The 12,875-nt window shown below is 39.8% G+C and overlaps 1 protein-coding gene across 2 annotated transcripts in view; it reads left to right on the top strand.

The window, feature by feature from the left end:
* Window positions 1-12,875, top strand: part of PTPRG (protein tyrosine phosphatase receptor type G) — a gene marked incomplete at both ends in the record, with an annotated part of 742,222 nt that overhangs the window by 589,693 nt on the left and 139,654 nt on the right. For both annotated transcript variants that reach the window (XM_079713343.1, XM_079713342.1), the window contains one exon: window positions 1,072-1,229. In XM_079713343.1, coding sequence (XP_079569469.1) covers window positions 1,072-1,229 — 158 coding nt within the window. The remainder of the gene's footprint in view (window positions 1-1,071; window positions 1,230-12,875) is intronic.

Here is a 12,875-nt window from a genome sequence, read left to right as displayed (position 1 = left end):
CTAACCTCTTCTTTAACTTGTTTTCCTCATAGAGTTATTGTGAGATATCATTGTTGGGTCCCAGCTTAAATGTCGTTTCTTCTACTTAAGGGAAGACCACTCCACTTTTGCAAAAAAAAGCCTATTTTCAGGGCCATCAGTTTACAAGTTCAGGGTCGTGCCTTGATCTGAATAAGCCTTGGGTGAAACCATAATGAAACATAACCAGCTTTGGAATTGTACTTTACCATTGGCTTACAGTTTTCTTTTCCTAATTAATCTCTCATGGGAGTCCCAAAGTTTGTTCGCCTGATTATTAGTTCATAAGGATTAGACGGAGAAGGGGTCTATGATGAAACAAGATGGGGTATTACTGAATCACTTTGCTGTACACCTAAAACTAACAGAACATTGTAAATCAACTATATTTCAATTAAAAATTTTTTTAAATTAAAATCAACATTAAAAAGACTTAGTACAGAATATATATTAATATATAAAATATCTCATTAATGATTTTAATTTTGATTACATGTTGAAATAATATTTAAAATATAATGGGGATGTCTCTGGTGGTCCAGTGGTTAAGACTCCATGCTTCCAATGCAGGGGACGTGGGTTCGATCCCTGGTGGGGGAACTAAGATCCCACATGCCATGTGGCACGGCCAAAAAAAAAAAAAAGAAGGATTAAATAAAACGTATTATGGAAACTAAAATATATATTGGAAAGGGGCAAGTTAAACAAAACCAAGTCTCTTTCTTTTCTGCAGGATTTAGTGACTTGACTCTGCTAGTGTTTTGTCTATTTCCTGGGGGAAGAGGGAGGGCCTGAAGTGTTGCCCAGTGCTGTTTACCATGGAACCCATTTTTCATGAAATGCAGTGCAGTACGATGTCTCAGAGCACACACACCCTGGGAAATGCTGCTTTGTTTTCCATGGCTCTCCCACCACCAAATGCTAGTGCTTCTCGGGATGTAAATAAACACAAGACTTGTGATGTGGCACCCGCATGCCGAGGGTTTTGACTGTGTGTCTGCAGCATAGAACGACTTACCACTGTGCTTTTCTTTTCCCTCTTCCCCCAAACAGAGAAGGAGACCTTTCTGGATCCTTTCGTCCTCCGGGACCTCCTGCCTGCATCCCTGGGCAGCTATTACCGGTACACAGGTTCTTTGACTACCCCACCGTGTAGCGAAATTGTGGAGTGGATAGTCTTCCGGACGCCTGTCCCCATCTCTTATCATCAGGTAGCTATTTGGCCCCCAAAGGGCCTCTGTTTTTACTTGTTTTGAGTTGACTTAACTATCTAACATTGCTAGACTATATCAGGATTATATAAGGATTTTTTTTTTTTTGGCATCCTTTGCTTCTCATTGATTCTTTTCGTTTTTTCCAAGAAACATGTTTTTGCACCCAAGAATTGTAAAATATAAAACATGGTTGCTGAGCCACAAATTAACTAGCTGAGGAGAACTGCAGGCATGAAATCAGATATCTTGTAAGTATTCAATCTTGAGGAGATAGTAGCTACCCTCTGTGATGACTCTGTGCCAGGAACTCTTTTCAGCTCTTTATATGTGTTAACTCACTTAATCTTCATGAACAACAGTCCTATGAGGTAGGTGCTATTTGTACCCCCGTGTTATAGAGGAGAGACAGCAGAAGTGTAGTGACTTGCCCAAGGTCACACAACCATTACCCAGCCATGGTGTCTGATCCCAAAGATCACGCTTGGAGCTGCTAAACCTCCCCTAAATTCAGAAAAGAGAAATTTGTATACCTGAAGAAATGAAAGAAAAAATACCATTGATTGAGCTCTTTTTGTGTAATAAGCATCTTACATCTCATCGACTTAGTTACAAAACAACATTGAGAATTGGGTATGTTGCACAAAGACGGAACACGTAAGAACATCGTGGCAGGGACAGATTGCATAACGTGCCCAAAGATTCATGGTCAATGAAGGTTCAAGCCAGAAACCAAGCCCGGGTTTGTCTGATTCCAAACCCATGCTGCCGACCCCTACATGGAGCTGCTTCTCTCTGAGTGTGGCCTGGCAGATGTCATAGGGAGGTGGGTTTAGGCTGAGCACGTAACTGTGGGTAAGAATTTGGTGAAATGGGGATGAGGTTGGGGGCAATGTCAGCGGAAGAGGATCCACCAGGGGATGAAGGGCTTTGACATCACCTCATGAGGAATCATAGATGGAAGGGGAAATAGAGAGGATATGTCAGTCATCAAAAATGCAGCCTACACGGAGGTAGAAGGAGAGTAGATTTCTCCTCCATAATTTCAGAAAACAGAGCCAAGAACAACGGGTAGGATTTCTAAGGAAGTGGATTTGAGCCATTGACCTGGACTGTCTAAAAAATGGAACATTCCTATCAGAGCCATCCATGGAAATGCCTCCCCAGCATTGGACAGCTAGGGGTAAGGCTGATGTAGAGGGAAAGTGGACGTTTTGAAATTATGTGGAAAATGTCAGTAATATAACTGAAGAGGACACAGGCAACAAGATTATGAACCTGGCTGGCTTGGGGAATAGTCCAAAGATTTTCCTAACAAGGGCAGAGAATATAGAAAAGAGAGTGGGGGAAATAGGATTGGATGATGTCCTGGCCAGGGCTGTTTGGGGTGTCAGAAACAGAAACCCACTTAAAGTAGCTTCAGTAGGGGAAATATTTGAAAGAAACCATAGTAGGGTCATCCTGAGCTGAAGTCATCATGACCAGGACTGTAACTAGTAAGTGAGGCACAAACTTTACTTTCTGCCTCTTAGGGGCCTCTCTCACATCTTGGAGCTTCTACCACGGCTTTGTGAATCTGTACTTTTGCAAACTTCTGGTTCCTTTTCTCTCCCAGTTTGAGTGTGGTTTTCTTTGGAGGGGATTGGAGCCCAATATGGTTACTCTAGTACCAGTTAACCTTTCAACTCAAGGACCAGCTACCAACTGACAGTGGTCTGGGTCTGGAGTCAACTGTTCAGGAAGATAGATCCGAATAGACATTAGCCAACAGCACACTGGCTGGCCTTGGGTCAGTTGTCCATTTTTTAATAAATCAGCAGAGGTGCTGGCCATGTCCTGACACATTGGTGTTGCCACTCTGGGGGCGGTAAGTGGAGCAGGTTATCTAGAAGGAGCTCTGTGCAGGAGAGAGAGCCCACCAACAAAGGTGTAGGTAGTGTGGGACCAGGGGAAATAGATTCATTTGGCCTCCCTGCAGCTGGCAGACATTTTACCTTGAGCTTTTTTTCCTTTTGATTCCATCGTGATGAAAAAAGAAGGACTAGCATTATGGCTGCGGAACAGGATCTGCTGGCCTTAAGGAGATAAAGAAATATGAAACAAGTTTGCTTCCTAATGGTGAAGCCAGCCTTGTTTCATTAAAATAAAAGAAAATTGCAGCCCAAATATTTATATCCTCAAGGTTCGGGGAGGGGGGCGGGGGCAGGACTTTGAAAAGGGATCCTTTTTGTCGATGAAGATGAATGCTTTTGTCCTCAAAGATATAAAAGCTTGAGATAATGAGGTTAAAAAATTCAAGTTTGGCTTTTTTTTTTTTTAGGAGGCCCTGTGAAGGGGAGACATAGAGGGGTAATTGTTTAGTTGGGGCTGGGGGAGGGAAGAGAAGCATTAACACATACTGGGTTTTAAGGCAGTTTAGTGGGTCTAAACAAAAGGCAGATTTTTAGGCTTGGATGTCTTGTCAAGTATTTGTCAGTTAGAGGCGTTTTGACATTTGGGAACTGGATATATTCGAAAGTGCTTTGTTAACATCTTTTTATGCTTCTACTCTGCCACCCATACACTCAGAGAGAAATAATGGAAGAGTTTTTCTCCACGACTTCCAACGTATGACCTCTCTGTAGGTACTATTGTTTCAAGAAAAGAGTGAAGAAATAAATTAATCGTAGTGGCTCCCCAGTTTCTTTACTCTAAACCATCTTAGATAATACTTCACTTGTATCAGGCACAGCCTCATGTATCCTTTTCTGTCTCCCAAAGGGACGAAACAGCTCATTTTCATGTGGCCAAACCGGTTCCTTGCTGGTGAGCTGAGTGGAGGTCACAGCTGTGTCAGCCCTCAGACAGGAAAGCATCAACCACCCAAGTATTATCGGTTCAGACCTCCCACCCTGACCCTGCCAACATGCTTTCTGAAGTTAGCACAGAATGTTCATTTCAGAAGGGCAAACGGCCAATTCAGAGAAGCCAAGAAGACACAATTCCACGTCTGCTTCTGTGAGAAAGAAAACATTCCTAGTCCTTCATCCTTCTTTTTCTCCAAAGGTTCTTCTCTTCCCTTACACCGTGTGGGTACCTGTCAGCAGTGAGAAGGAGGGCAGGTTCACCATAAAATGCAGTCCTGAGCACAGACTGTTGACCAATATGATGTGGATTTCTTTCAAGTCTTCCTGAGTAAATATGAGCAACTCCGTATTTTCCCTCTTTTGTGGGCCTCCTTGGGCATTCAAACCAGCCCCGCGGCTAGTGAGCGCTGACTCTGGCTTCTGTGATGATCTAGATCTGAATACGGTGTTGCTAATGGAATCACACCATTCCATTGGCTTGGTTGGTCAGCAGACAGCATGGCTGTGTGGCTCCAATAAAACATTGACCATAAATATCAGGCAAGAATCATGCCATGATTTTGTCACCCAAACAAAATGGCGGCACCCCCAGTCCTGCTGTAGGAGGTCAAAGGAGCAGGACTAGCACACTGAGACGGTTGCCTGCCTTGCATTCATGATCAGTCAGGGAACATGATGGTTTTTAGTCTGGTGTACTTGGATGTGTTTTATTCTAGAACAGTGGCTCTCAGATGATAGCGCTTTGGCCATTGGGCACTATCCCAGCCTTCCCTTTCCAGGACTGTTGGCTTCCGTAGTTTTAAATATGACACTGCCTATAATTTTCCCTAGCATGAGTTTTATTTAAGTGCCTCTTGGAGGTGCTATCAAAAAGGAAATAAATATCAAAAAGGCTAGTTTACTTGCTTTATTTGCATGACTTTTTTATTGAAGTTTATAGTTGATTTACAATATTGTGTTAGTTTCTGGTGTACAGCAAAGTGATTCAGTTATATACTTTTTTCAGATTATTTTCCATTGTAGGTTATTATAAGATACTGAATATTATTCTCTGTGTTATACAGTAAATCCTTATTGCTTATCTATTTTATGTATAGTAGTTTGTATATGTTAATCCCATGCTCCTAATTTATCCTTCCCCCACCTCTCTTTCCTCTTTGGCAACCATAAGTTTGTTTTCTACATCTGTGAGTCTGTTTCTGCTTTGTATATATACTCATCTGTATTATTTTTTAGATTCCACATATAAGTCACATCATATAATAATTGTCTTTTTCTATCTGACTTACTTCACTTAGTATGATCATCTCTAGGTCCCTCCATGTTGTTGCATGGCTGAGTAATATTTCATCGTGTATATGTGTGTGTGTGTGGCACATCTTCTTAAACCAGTCTTCTATTGATCAATGGGCATTTGGTTTGCTTCCAAGTCTTGGCTATTGTAAATAGTGCTACTTTGAACATTGGGGTGCATGTATCTTTTCAAATTACAGTTTTTGTCTTTTCTAGATATATGCCCAGGACTGGGATTGCTGGATCATATAGTAGCTCTATTTTTAGTTTTTTAAGGAACCTCCATACTCTTTTTCATAGCGGCTGCACCGATTTACATTCCCACCAACAGTGTAGAAGGGTTCCCTTTTCTCCACACCCTCTCCAGCATTTGTTATTTGTAGACTTTTTGATGATAGCCATTCTGACCAGTGTGAGGTGATACCTCATTGTGGTTTTAATTTGTATTTCTCTAATAATTAGCGATGTTGAGCATCTTTTCATGTGCCTGTTGGCTATCTGTATGTCTTCATTGGAGAAATGTATATTCGGGTCTTCTGCCCATTTTTTGATTGGGTTGTTTGTTTTTTTGATATTGAGTTGTATGAGCTGTTTGTATATTTTGGAAATTAACCCGTTGTCAGGTGCATCAATTGCAAATATTTTCTACCATTCCGTAGGTTGTCTTTTTGTTTTGTTGATGGCTTCCTTTGCTGAGCAAAAACTTTTTAGTTTGATTTGGTTCCATTTGTTTATTTTTGCTTTTATTGGTTTTGCCTTGGGAAACTGATCTAAGAAAACATTGCTACAATTTATGTCTGAAAATGCTTTGCCTGTTTTCCCTTCCAGGAGTTTTATGGTGTCATGTCTTATATTTAGGTCTTTAAACCATTTTGAGTTTATTTTTGTGTATGGTGTGAGGGTGTGTTTTAACTTCATTGATTTACATGCAGCTGACCAGCTTTCCCAACACCACTTGCAAAAGAGACTGTCTTTTCCCCATTGTATATTTTTGCTGCCTTGGTTGTAGATTAATTGACCATAGGCGTGTGGGTTTATTTCTGGGCTCTCTATTCTGTTCCATTGATCCATACATCTGTTTTTGTGCCAGTACCCCACTGTTTTGATTACTGTAGCTTTGTAATATTGTCTGAGGTCTGGGAGGGTTATGCCTCCAGTTTTGCTCTTTTTCCTCAGGATTGCTTTGGCAATTCATGTTCATGTGTAGTTCCATGTAAATTTTAGGATTATTTGTTCTAGTTCTATGAAAAATGTCATGGATAATTTGATACGGATCACATTAAATCTGTAGATTGCTTTGGGTAATATGGCCATTTTAACAACATTACTTCTTCCAATCGAAGAGCATGGGATAGCTTTTCATTTCTTTGGATCATCTTCACTTTTCTTTCTCAGTGTCTTATAGTTCTCAGCATATAGGTCTTTCACCTTCTTGGTTAGGTTTATTCCTAGGTATTTTATGTTATTTTGAGGCTGTTTTGAAAGAGATTCTTTTTTCTTTCTGGTATTTCATTGTTAGTGTAAAGAAATGCCACATATTTCTGTATATTAATCTTGTATCCTAGTACTTTTCTGAATTCATGTATTAGTTCTAATATATTTTGTGTGGGATCTTTAAGGTGCATGCCTTTTTTTTAACCATTGTTGTCTCTTTCATAAAGAGTAGAGCAACTCTTTTGAATTAAGACTATGTTCCATATGGAGCCAAAATGTTCCATTCTTGGCTACCTTCTTCATCCAGATTACTCAACTACTCTGCTACTCTGTGTCTCAGCTTTCATCTGTAAAATGGCAATGATAACAATACCTACTTTATGTAGTTATCATAGAGATTAAATGATGGAATGTGTGTAGAATGCTTAGACTAGTGCCTGGCACCATAGGAAGTGTTCAGGAGATACCAGGTGGGTTTCTTTGTTGTTGCTTTTTTTTGTTGTTGCCAAAGCCACTAGGGCAGCACTGTCCAGTAGCAACTAAGCAAGCCACATCCATCGTTTTAAATTTTCTGGTAGCCACATTAAAGCATGTAAAGAGAAACAGGTGAAATTAATTTTAATAATATGTGTTATTTAACCTCGTGTATCCAAAATATTATCATTTCACCATGTAGGGCTGGCCACATTTCTCACATTTATCTCAAGGCCTTAACAATTAATGAATCACTTAATTGAGAAAGTTTCTATTGCAACACTACATAACGAGCAGTGATTTGAATAAAGGCAGTTTTTTTTAATGGTGGGTGAAGATGCCATTTTTAATCCATAACAGGTAGCTTTCATTGTTAATTATGTTTAAATCCTCTTCTTTCTGTAGAAGGCCTTTCTTTAATTGCCTTCATGCAAATCTGTCTGTAGCTACAGGGGGAGGGCACAGCCTGTAGTTAGCTAGCTAGTCTCAGGTTTTATTTTTGCAGCCATGGTTCAATAAGTAAAACTTTGGATGCTCCAGGCTATTGGGAATTTAATATTCCCTCATTATTAGCTTGTTTGCTAATGAGGCAACCAAACAAGGCCTGACCCATCACGTCTCAAATGTATGACGAAACTCATGTCCATGACCTTAAGTGTGACGTTACAGTCCTTAATGTTTACCCTGGAGTTTATTATTATTCATATAATGGACTCTGGTTTTGTTTAATTGCCATTCTATATCCATCCTATCAAATATTGTGCACATCAGCCTTTTAAGGGTTCATAATTATATTACTTTTGATATTCTCTCATTGCCCCCTTCAGCCATGATGGTCTCCTCCCCACATCTTATGGACCAGAGCTCTTGCTACACACAAACGGCATGAGTAGATTTCAACTTTCCTTTGATTCAAACTGACAGATTAAAAACTAATTATTCTCTGTAATATTTTTACAATAAAAACTAAGTTGAAATGATTTATATACACTTCCAGCCAACATATTTGCAATTCAAGGTTAAAACTGTTCTTGAAACAGCACCAGTTAAAATAGAATTACAGCTCCCCAAGCAGGGATAAAAGAAAGAAACATTTTACATGTTCACTTCAAAAGTTAAAAAGCCAATTAAATATTATAGAAATAAAAACTTTCATTAATTTTCACTAAATGATAAAGACTTCATTAGTTATATTAAAGTAAAGGTAAATCCAAGTGTGTTTATTACCTGCCTCTGGAAAAGAATAAGATGAAGAAAAGTACTGGTTTTGGGAGGTAGATTCCATTTTCTCCTCACACCTGCCATCTTGTTCATGGTTCCCAGTTCTTCCTGTGTTGGGCCATAGGCTGTTTCTTTCCAGAGTGCGGAAAAATGCAAGCAAGTTTATATCGCCAGTAGTGAAATGGCAGTAATGGGTGTCCTGCATGCTAGGGACTTTGGAGGTCAGCTAAAAGGAATTGTTTTGGGACTTCTACTATCATCAGATTCAGTTTTTCTGCTACAGTGTTGCTCTTTCAGTGAATAATGCTGAGGGCCTGTTACGCATGTGGCGTGAAGTGACTGAAAGCATGCAAAACAGAGTCACACAGACCCAGGCTTCTAATCCTCACTTTACCTCTCAGTTCCTGTGTGATCTTGGGCAAGTGACTTAATGTCCCTCAGCCCAAGTTCCTTGTCAGTCAATAAGAATAAGAATAATACCACCAGCGTTACCGGATTTCTATGAGGATTAAGTAAGAGAAAGCCTATAACGTTCTTGGCACCTTGCCTTGTGCATAATCAATGCTCAGTAAATATTAGTTGGTAGTGTTAGTGCTATAATAATATTATTATTAACAATATTACTTTAATGTTATTATTTTGAGCTGAGAACAAGTTAGAAACCAAAACAATGTTTATGAAGTGCTTGTACCTGGCCCATAATGGGTTTGATAAATAGACACTGTAAGGTGCAATATGCCTTATACAGATACATAGACACAGTATATATGTATACTGTACATTGTAAATATGTATATATATTATAAAGAAGAAAAGGAAGGCTAAGCCGCAGAGCTTCTTGTAGTTGTAAGCTTAGCACGCAATCATAGTTACCACATTCCTCATAAAATAATAACAATAACAACAGTAATGACAGTAATACTTATTGGGCACCTTTGGTGCATCAGGAATTATTCCAAACACTTCATCTGTAGTAGCTCAGTCAATAGTAGTAACCAAAACCATGTGAAGTGGGTAATGATGTTAGCTCCATTATACATGTAAGAAAACCAAAGCACAGAAACAGTAAATACTTTGACTGAGGTCACACATTTAGCAAGTAGAGTTTAAAAAACAGAGTTTGTAACCCAGGTAGTGAGTGGAAGCGTTTTGCATCTGGAGAATAAGGCACAGGCCAAAACATTAGGACTCCACGGTAAGAATGGGAGGCTGTTGAAAGGTATTAAACAGAGGTGTGTGCTGTGATCTCATGTACATTTTTGAAGGTTCACTGTGTGGATATTAACTAGATCTAGAAGAGTCAAAGAGATTACACACCAAAAGTGTGGCCCCGTCAGAGGCCAGAGAGACACAGCTTTGAAGTTTATTCTATGACTCCAGCGTTACACGGGGCTGCCATGTGGCACCGCTGTCAGAGGCACCTTCCTATTGTCATCTGCTCTGTAAATGGCATCCCACGGAATCCAGCAAAGTGGACGTCCGGGTGGCGGCCAGATTCACCTTTGGCGAGTTGGGGTCTCGAGGCAAGGGTAAGGACCAAGGGACAACCTCTGGCCCAGATGATTGCTGATCACCTGCCAAAGTGAAAAGTATATAGGCTCCCCTTGCCAATCCGGGGATCATGGAAGTTTCCACTCAATGGCCAAGCATGCCAGTTACCAATAGGAGAGGCCACTGGCAATTTTCATTCAATTCAGAGGAATGACAGAGTTTTAGTAAATGCTGCCAACCTACCAAAGGACGTTTGATGAGTCTACTAAGCTTGTCCTCCTTTTTCCTCTTTTATGAGACTGTCAACGGAAGCTGTGATCCAGGGGACAGTACAATATAGCCCAGGTCATCAGTTCACTGTCAGAACCATCACATACTTCCTTTGAAATCTTCGGGCAAGTTGAGTTAATGACAAGGATGTGAATGAGCTTTTCAGCCATAGCGTGTCATTAAGCTGTAGGAGTAATTTAAGCGAAAGCATTTTTGTGTTAAATTCAGAACCTACCTCTTTTTACATTTATATGACTAATTCTTTCCTGAGGATCAGAAATAAACTTTGTAGGAGAACTAAATGCTAGCTGTGAAGGAAGCAAGTATTTGAGAGAATAAACAAACCTTCGAGTCACATTGCTGAGGGTCTCCCAGGCCATCCTTTCCTGGCATCTCAGAGATGAAAGTATTTCAGGACAGATGGCTAGTCTCTTCCAGAAAATTTCTGGTCTTACTTGCTATGTGTGGCAGCCCAGTCCATTTTTCTAAAAAAATCACCCTGAAAGTTAAGGAATTCCTCCCTCTATTCAACTCACGTCTCTAAGCCTTTAATTTTAACCAGTTTCCTCTTATTTGGCCTTCTTTGGACATGGAGAAGAGCTGGTCAGCATCTTTCACATACAAGGGCCTTTAATCACATTACTCCTTACTTGCCTTTTCTTCACACTAATAAACAATTCCACTTCCTTTAACCTTTCCATACAGGATTTACCCTCCATCCCTTTAATCATTTTGGTTGGTCTTTCCCTAGACTGTCTCCAGAGGGTCTTTGTTAATCCCTTTCATGTAGTTTTAAGAAGTTCTTTTCTCTGAGGAAGTCTTGAAATGTTCTCTCATTTTTGGAGGCATTCAGTTCTGATTTTGGTAGTCCTATCCAGTGAGTACACCTTGCTAGATTGAGTTGATTTTTCCTGTCAGCACCTCCAATTATTTTCATCTGAGTGGGTCACCTTTGCACGGAGTAAACAGCCCAGTTTTCTTAGTTTTTCTGCTTTTATTGCCTTTCTCCCTTCATTATAAATAAACAGGGAACATCAGAAGGAAGAATGGGAAGAAAGGCAAATTCTAAATAGCAACGATGTGAGTTGTTAGAAGTTACATGAATTGTAGAAAATTAGAATAATAGGGGAATAACGGGCTACCTTTGCTTTCAGGCTGGTTGAGAGACCACCCTGCTTCTATTACCTTGATGAAAAAGCAGAAAAGCCTTCATGGTTTATTATCACTTTCCATGTGCAGGAGAATTGGAGGGGAGGTGGAATGATAAGTGAATTCATATGCTTAAGTGATTTTTCTTGGCTATGTAAATTCATTGCCTTCTCATGCAAAGAGAGGGCGTGTCAGACTGGAAGCAGGTCATTCTCTGTGTCATTCTCTGAGGCTGTTTGAGAAACACTGGGGTTAGTTCCAGGCTTCAAGACCCCCATCCAGAAATCCAGGTCTTAATTCTCTTGTTATCTTATCCGTTGGCGTTAGCCACCTCCTGATCCCAGAAGTTTAGGGCAGCCACTCCACGCCTGCTTGGGAAGTGTTTTTCTAACACCATCCCACCTTGTAATTCTCTCCTGCAGAAAGCCTTCTGATTTAGCATTCAAGGAGCCAGATGGGCCAGAAAAAGTTCCGTTTCTCTCTTCTTTATTTCATTTTCTTCCCCCAGCCCAAGGAGTTGGTATTTTTGCTGGCTGGGCATTTTACGTTACCCTCCATTTCTTTGGTGACAAGAATAACTTTGTGGTCCATTGAGAACAAATTGCCGTCACTCGGTCCCTGCTCCATTCCTCTTATATAATAGAATGACCCTTTTTTTTTTCCCCAGTAAGCAGAATGTTGAAGGCTGCAAAGACTCCTTTTTGATAATAAAAATATGATCTTGGAGTGCTGATTTTTTTTTCTTTGCTTTTCCATAAAAGTTTGGTCACTAGTCTTATGGGAAATGTTTCCTAATAATATTATATATAATATTATATATATAATTATATATTATATATAATAATTATATATATAATAATTATATATATTATATAATATATAATAATAATATATATAATAATAATATTATAATAATGATGATAGCAGCTAATCTTTACTAAGGGCTTACTACTGGCTGCCACATAGATTTTAATCTTTTCAACAACCTTAAGATAGGCAGTACTAGTATTGTATCTGTTTCACAGATGAGGAAACTTGAGTCACCGAAAGCTTGAATACTTTGGCTCTGATTACCCATCTAGTAAATGTTGAACTTGGGCAGTTTAACCTGCACGCCATGGGTCTGGCAACTTTGTGACAGCAGCTGCTGAAATGGATCCCTAGTGTGCAGGAAGATGCTTAGTAAGAATTGAACTGCAAATATTTACTGAGCTCTTTTGCTTTAGGAACTGTTTTAAACACTGTACATGGATGATCTCATTTAATGCTGACCCAAACCCTATCGGGTCGATGCTGCTGTAATTCTCACCATTTTATTGAGGTAGAATTGAGGCTCAGAGAAGTTAAGCAACTTTCTCAGCGTCACAGAGCACTTGAGCCATGGAGTCAGAATTCCCACCCAAGAAGTCTGGCTCTAGCACCTGCCAGTTTCACTATAACTCTATGCTGCTTCCTGTAATACTGAAGA

The sequence above is a fragment of the Hyperoodon ampullatus genome (assembly GCF_949752795.1).
Source record: "Hyperoodon ampullatus genome assembly, chromosome: 10".
Lineage (NCBI taxonomy): Eukaryota > Metazoa > Chordata > Mammalia > Artiodactyla > Ziphiidae > Hyperoodon > Hyperoodon ampullatus.
This window is presented reverse-complemented; position numbering and strand designations above follow the sequence as displayed.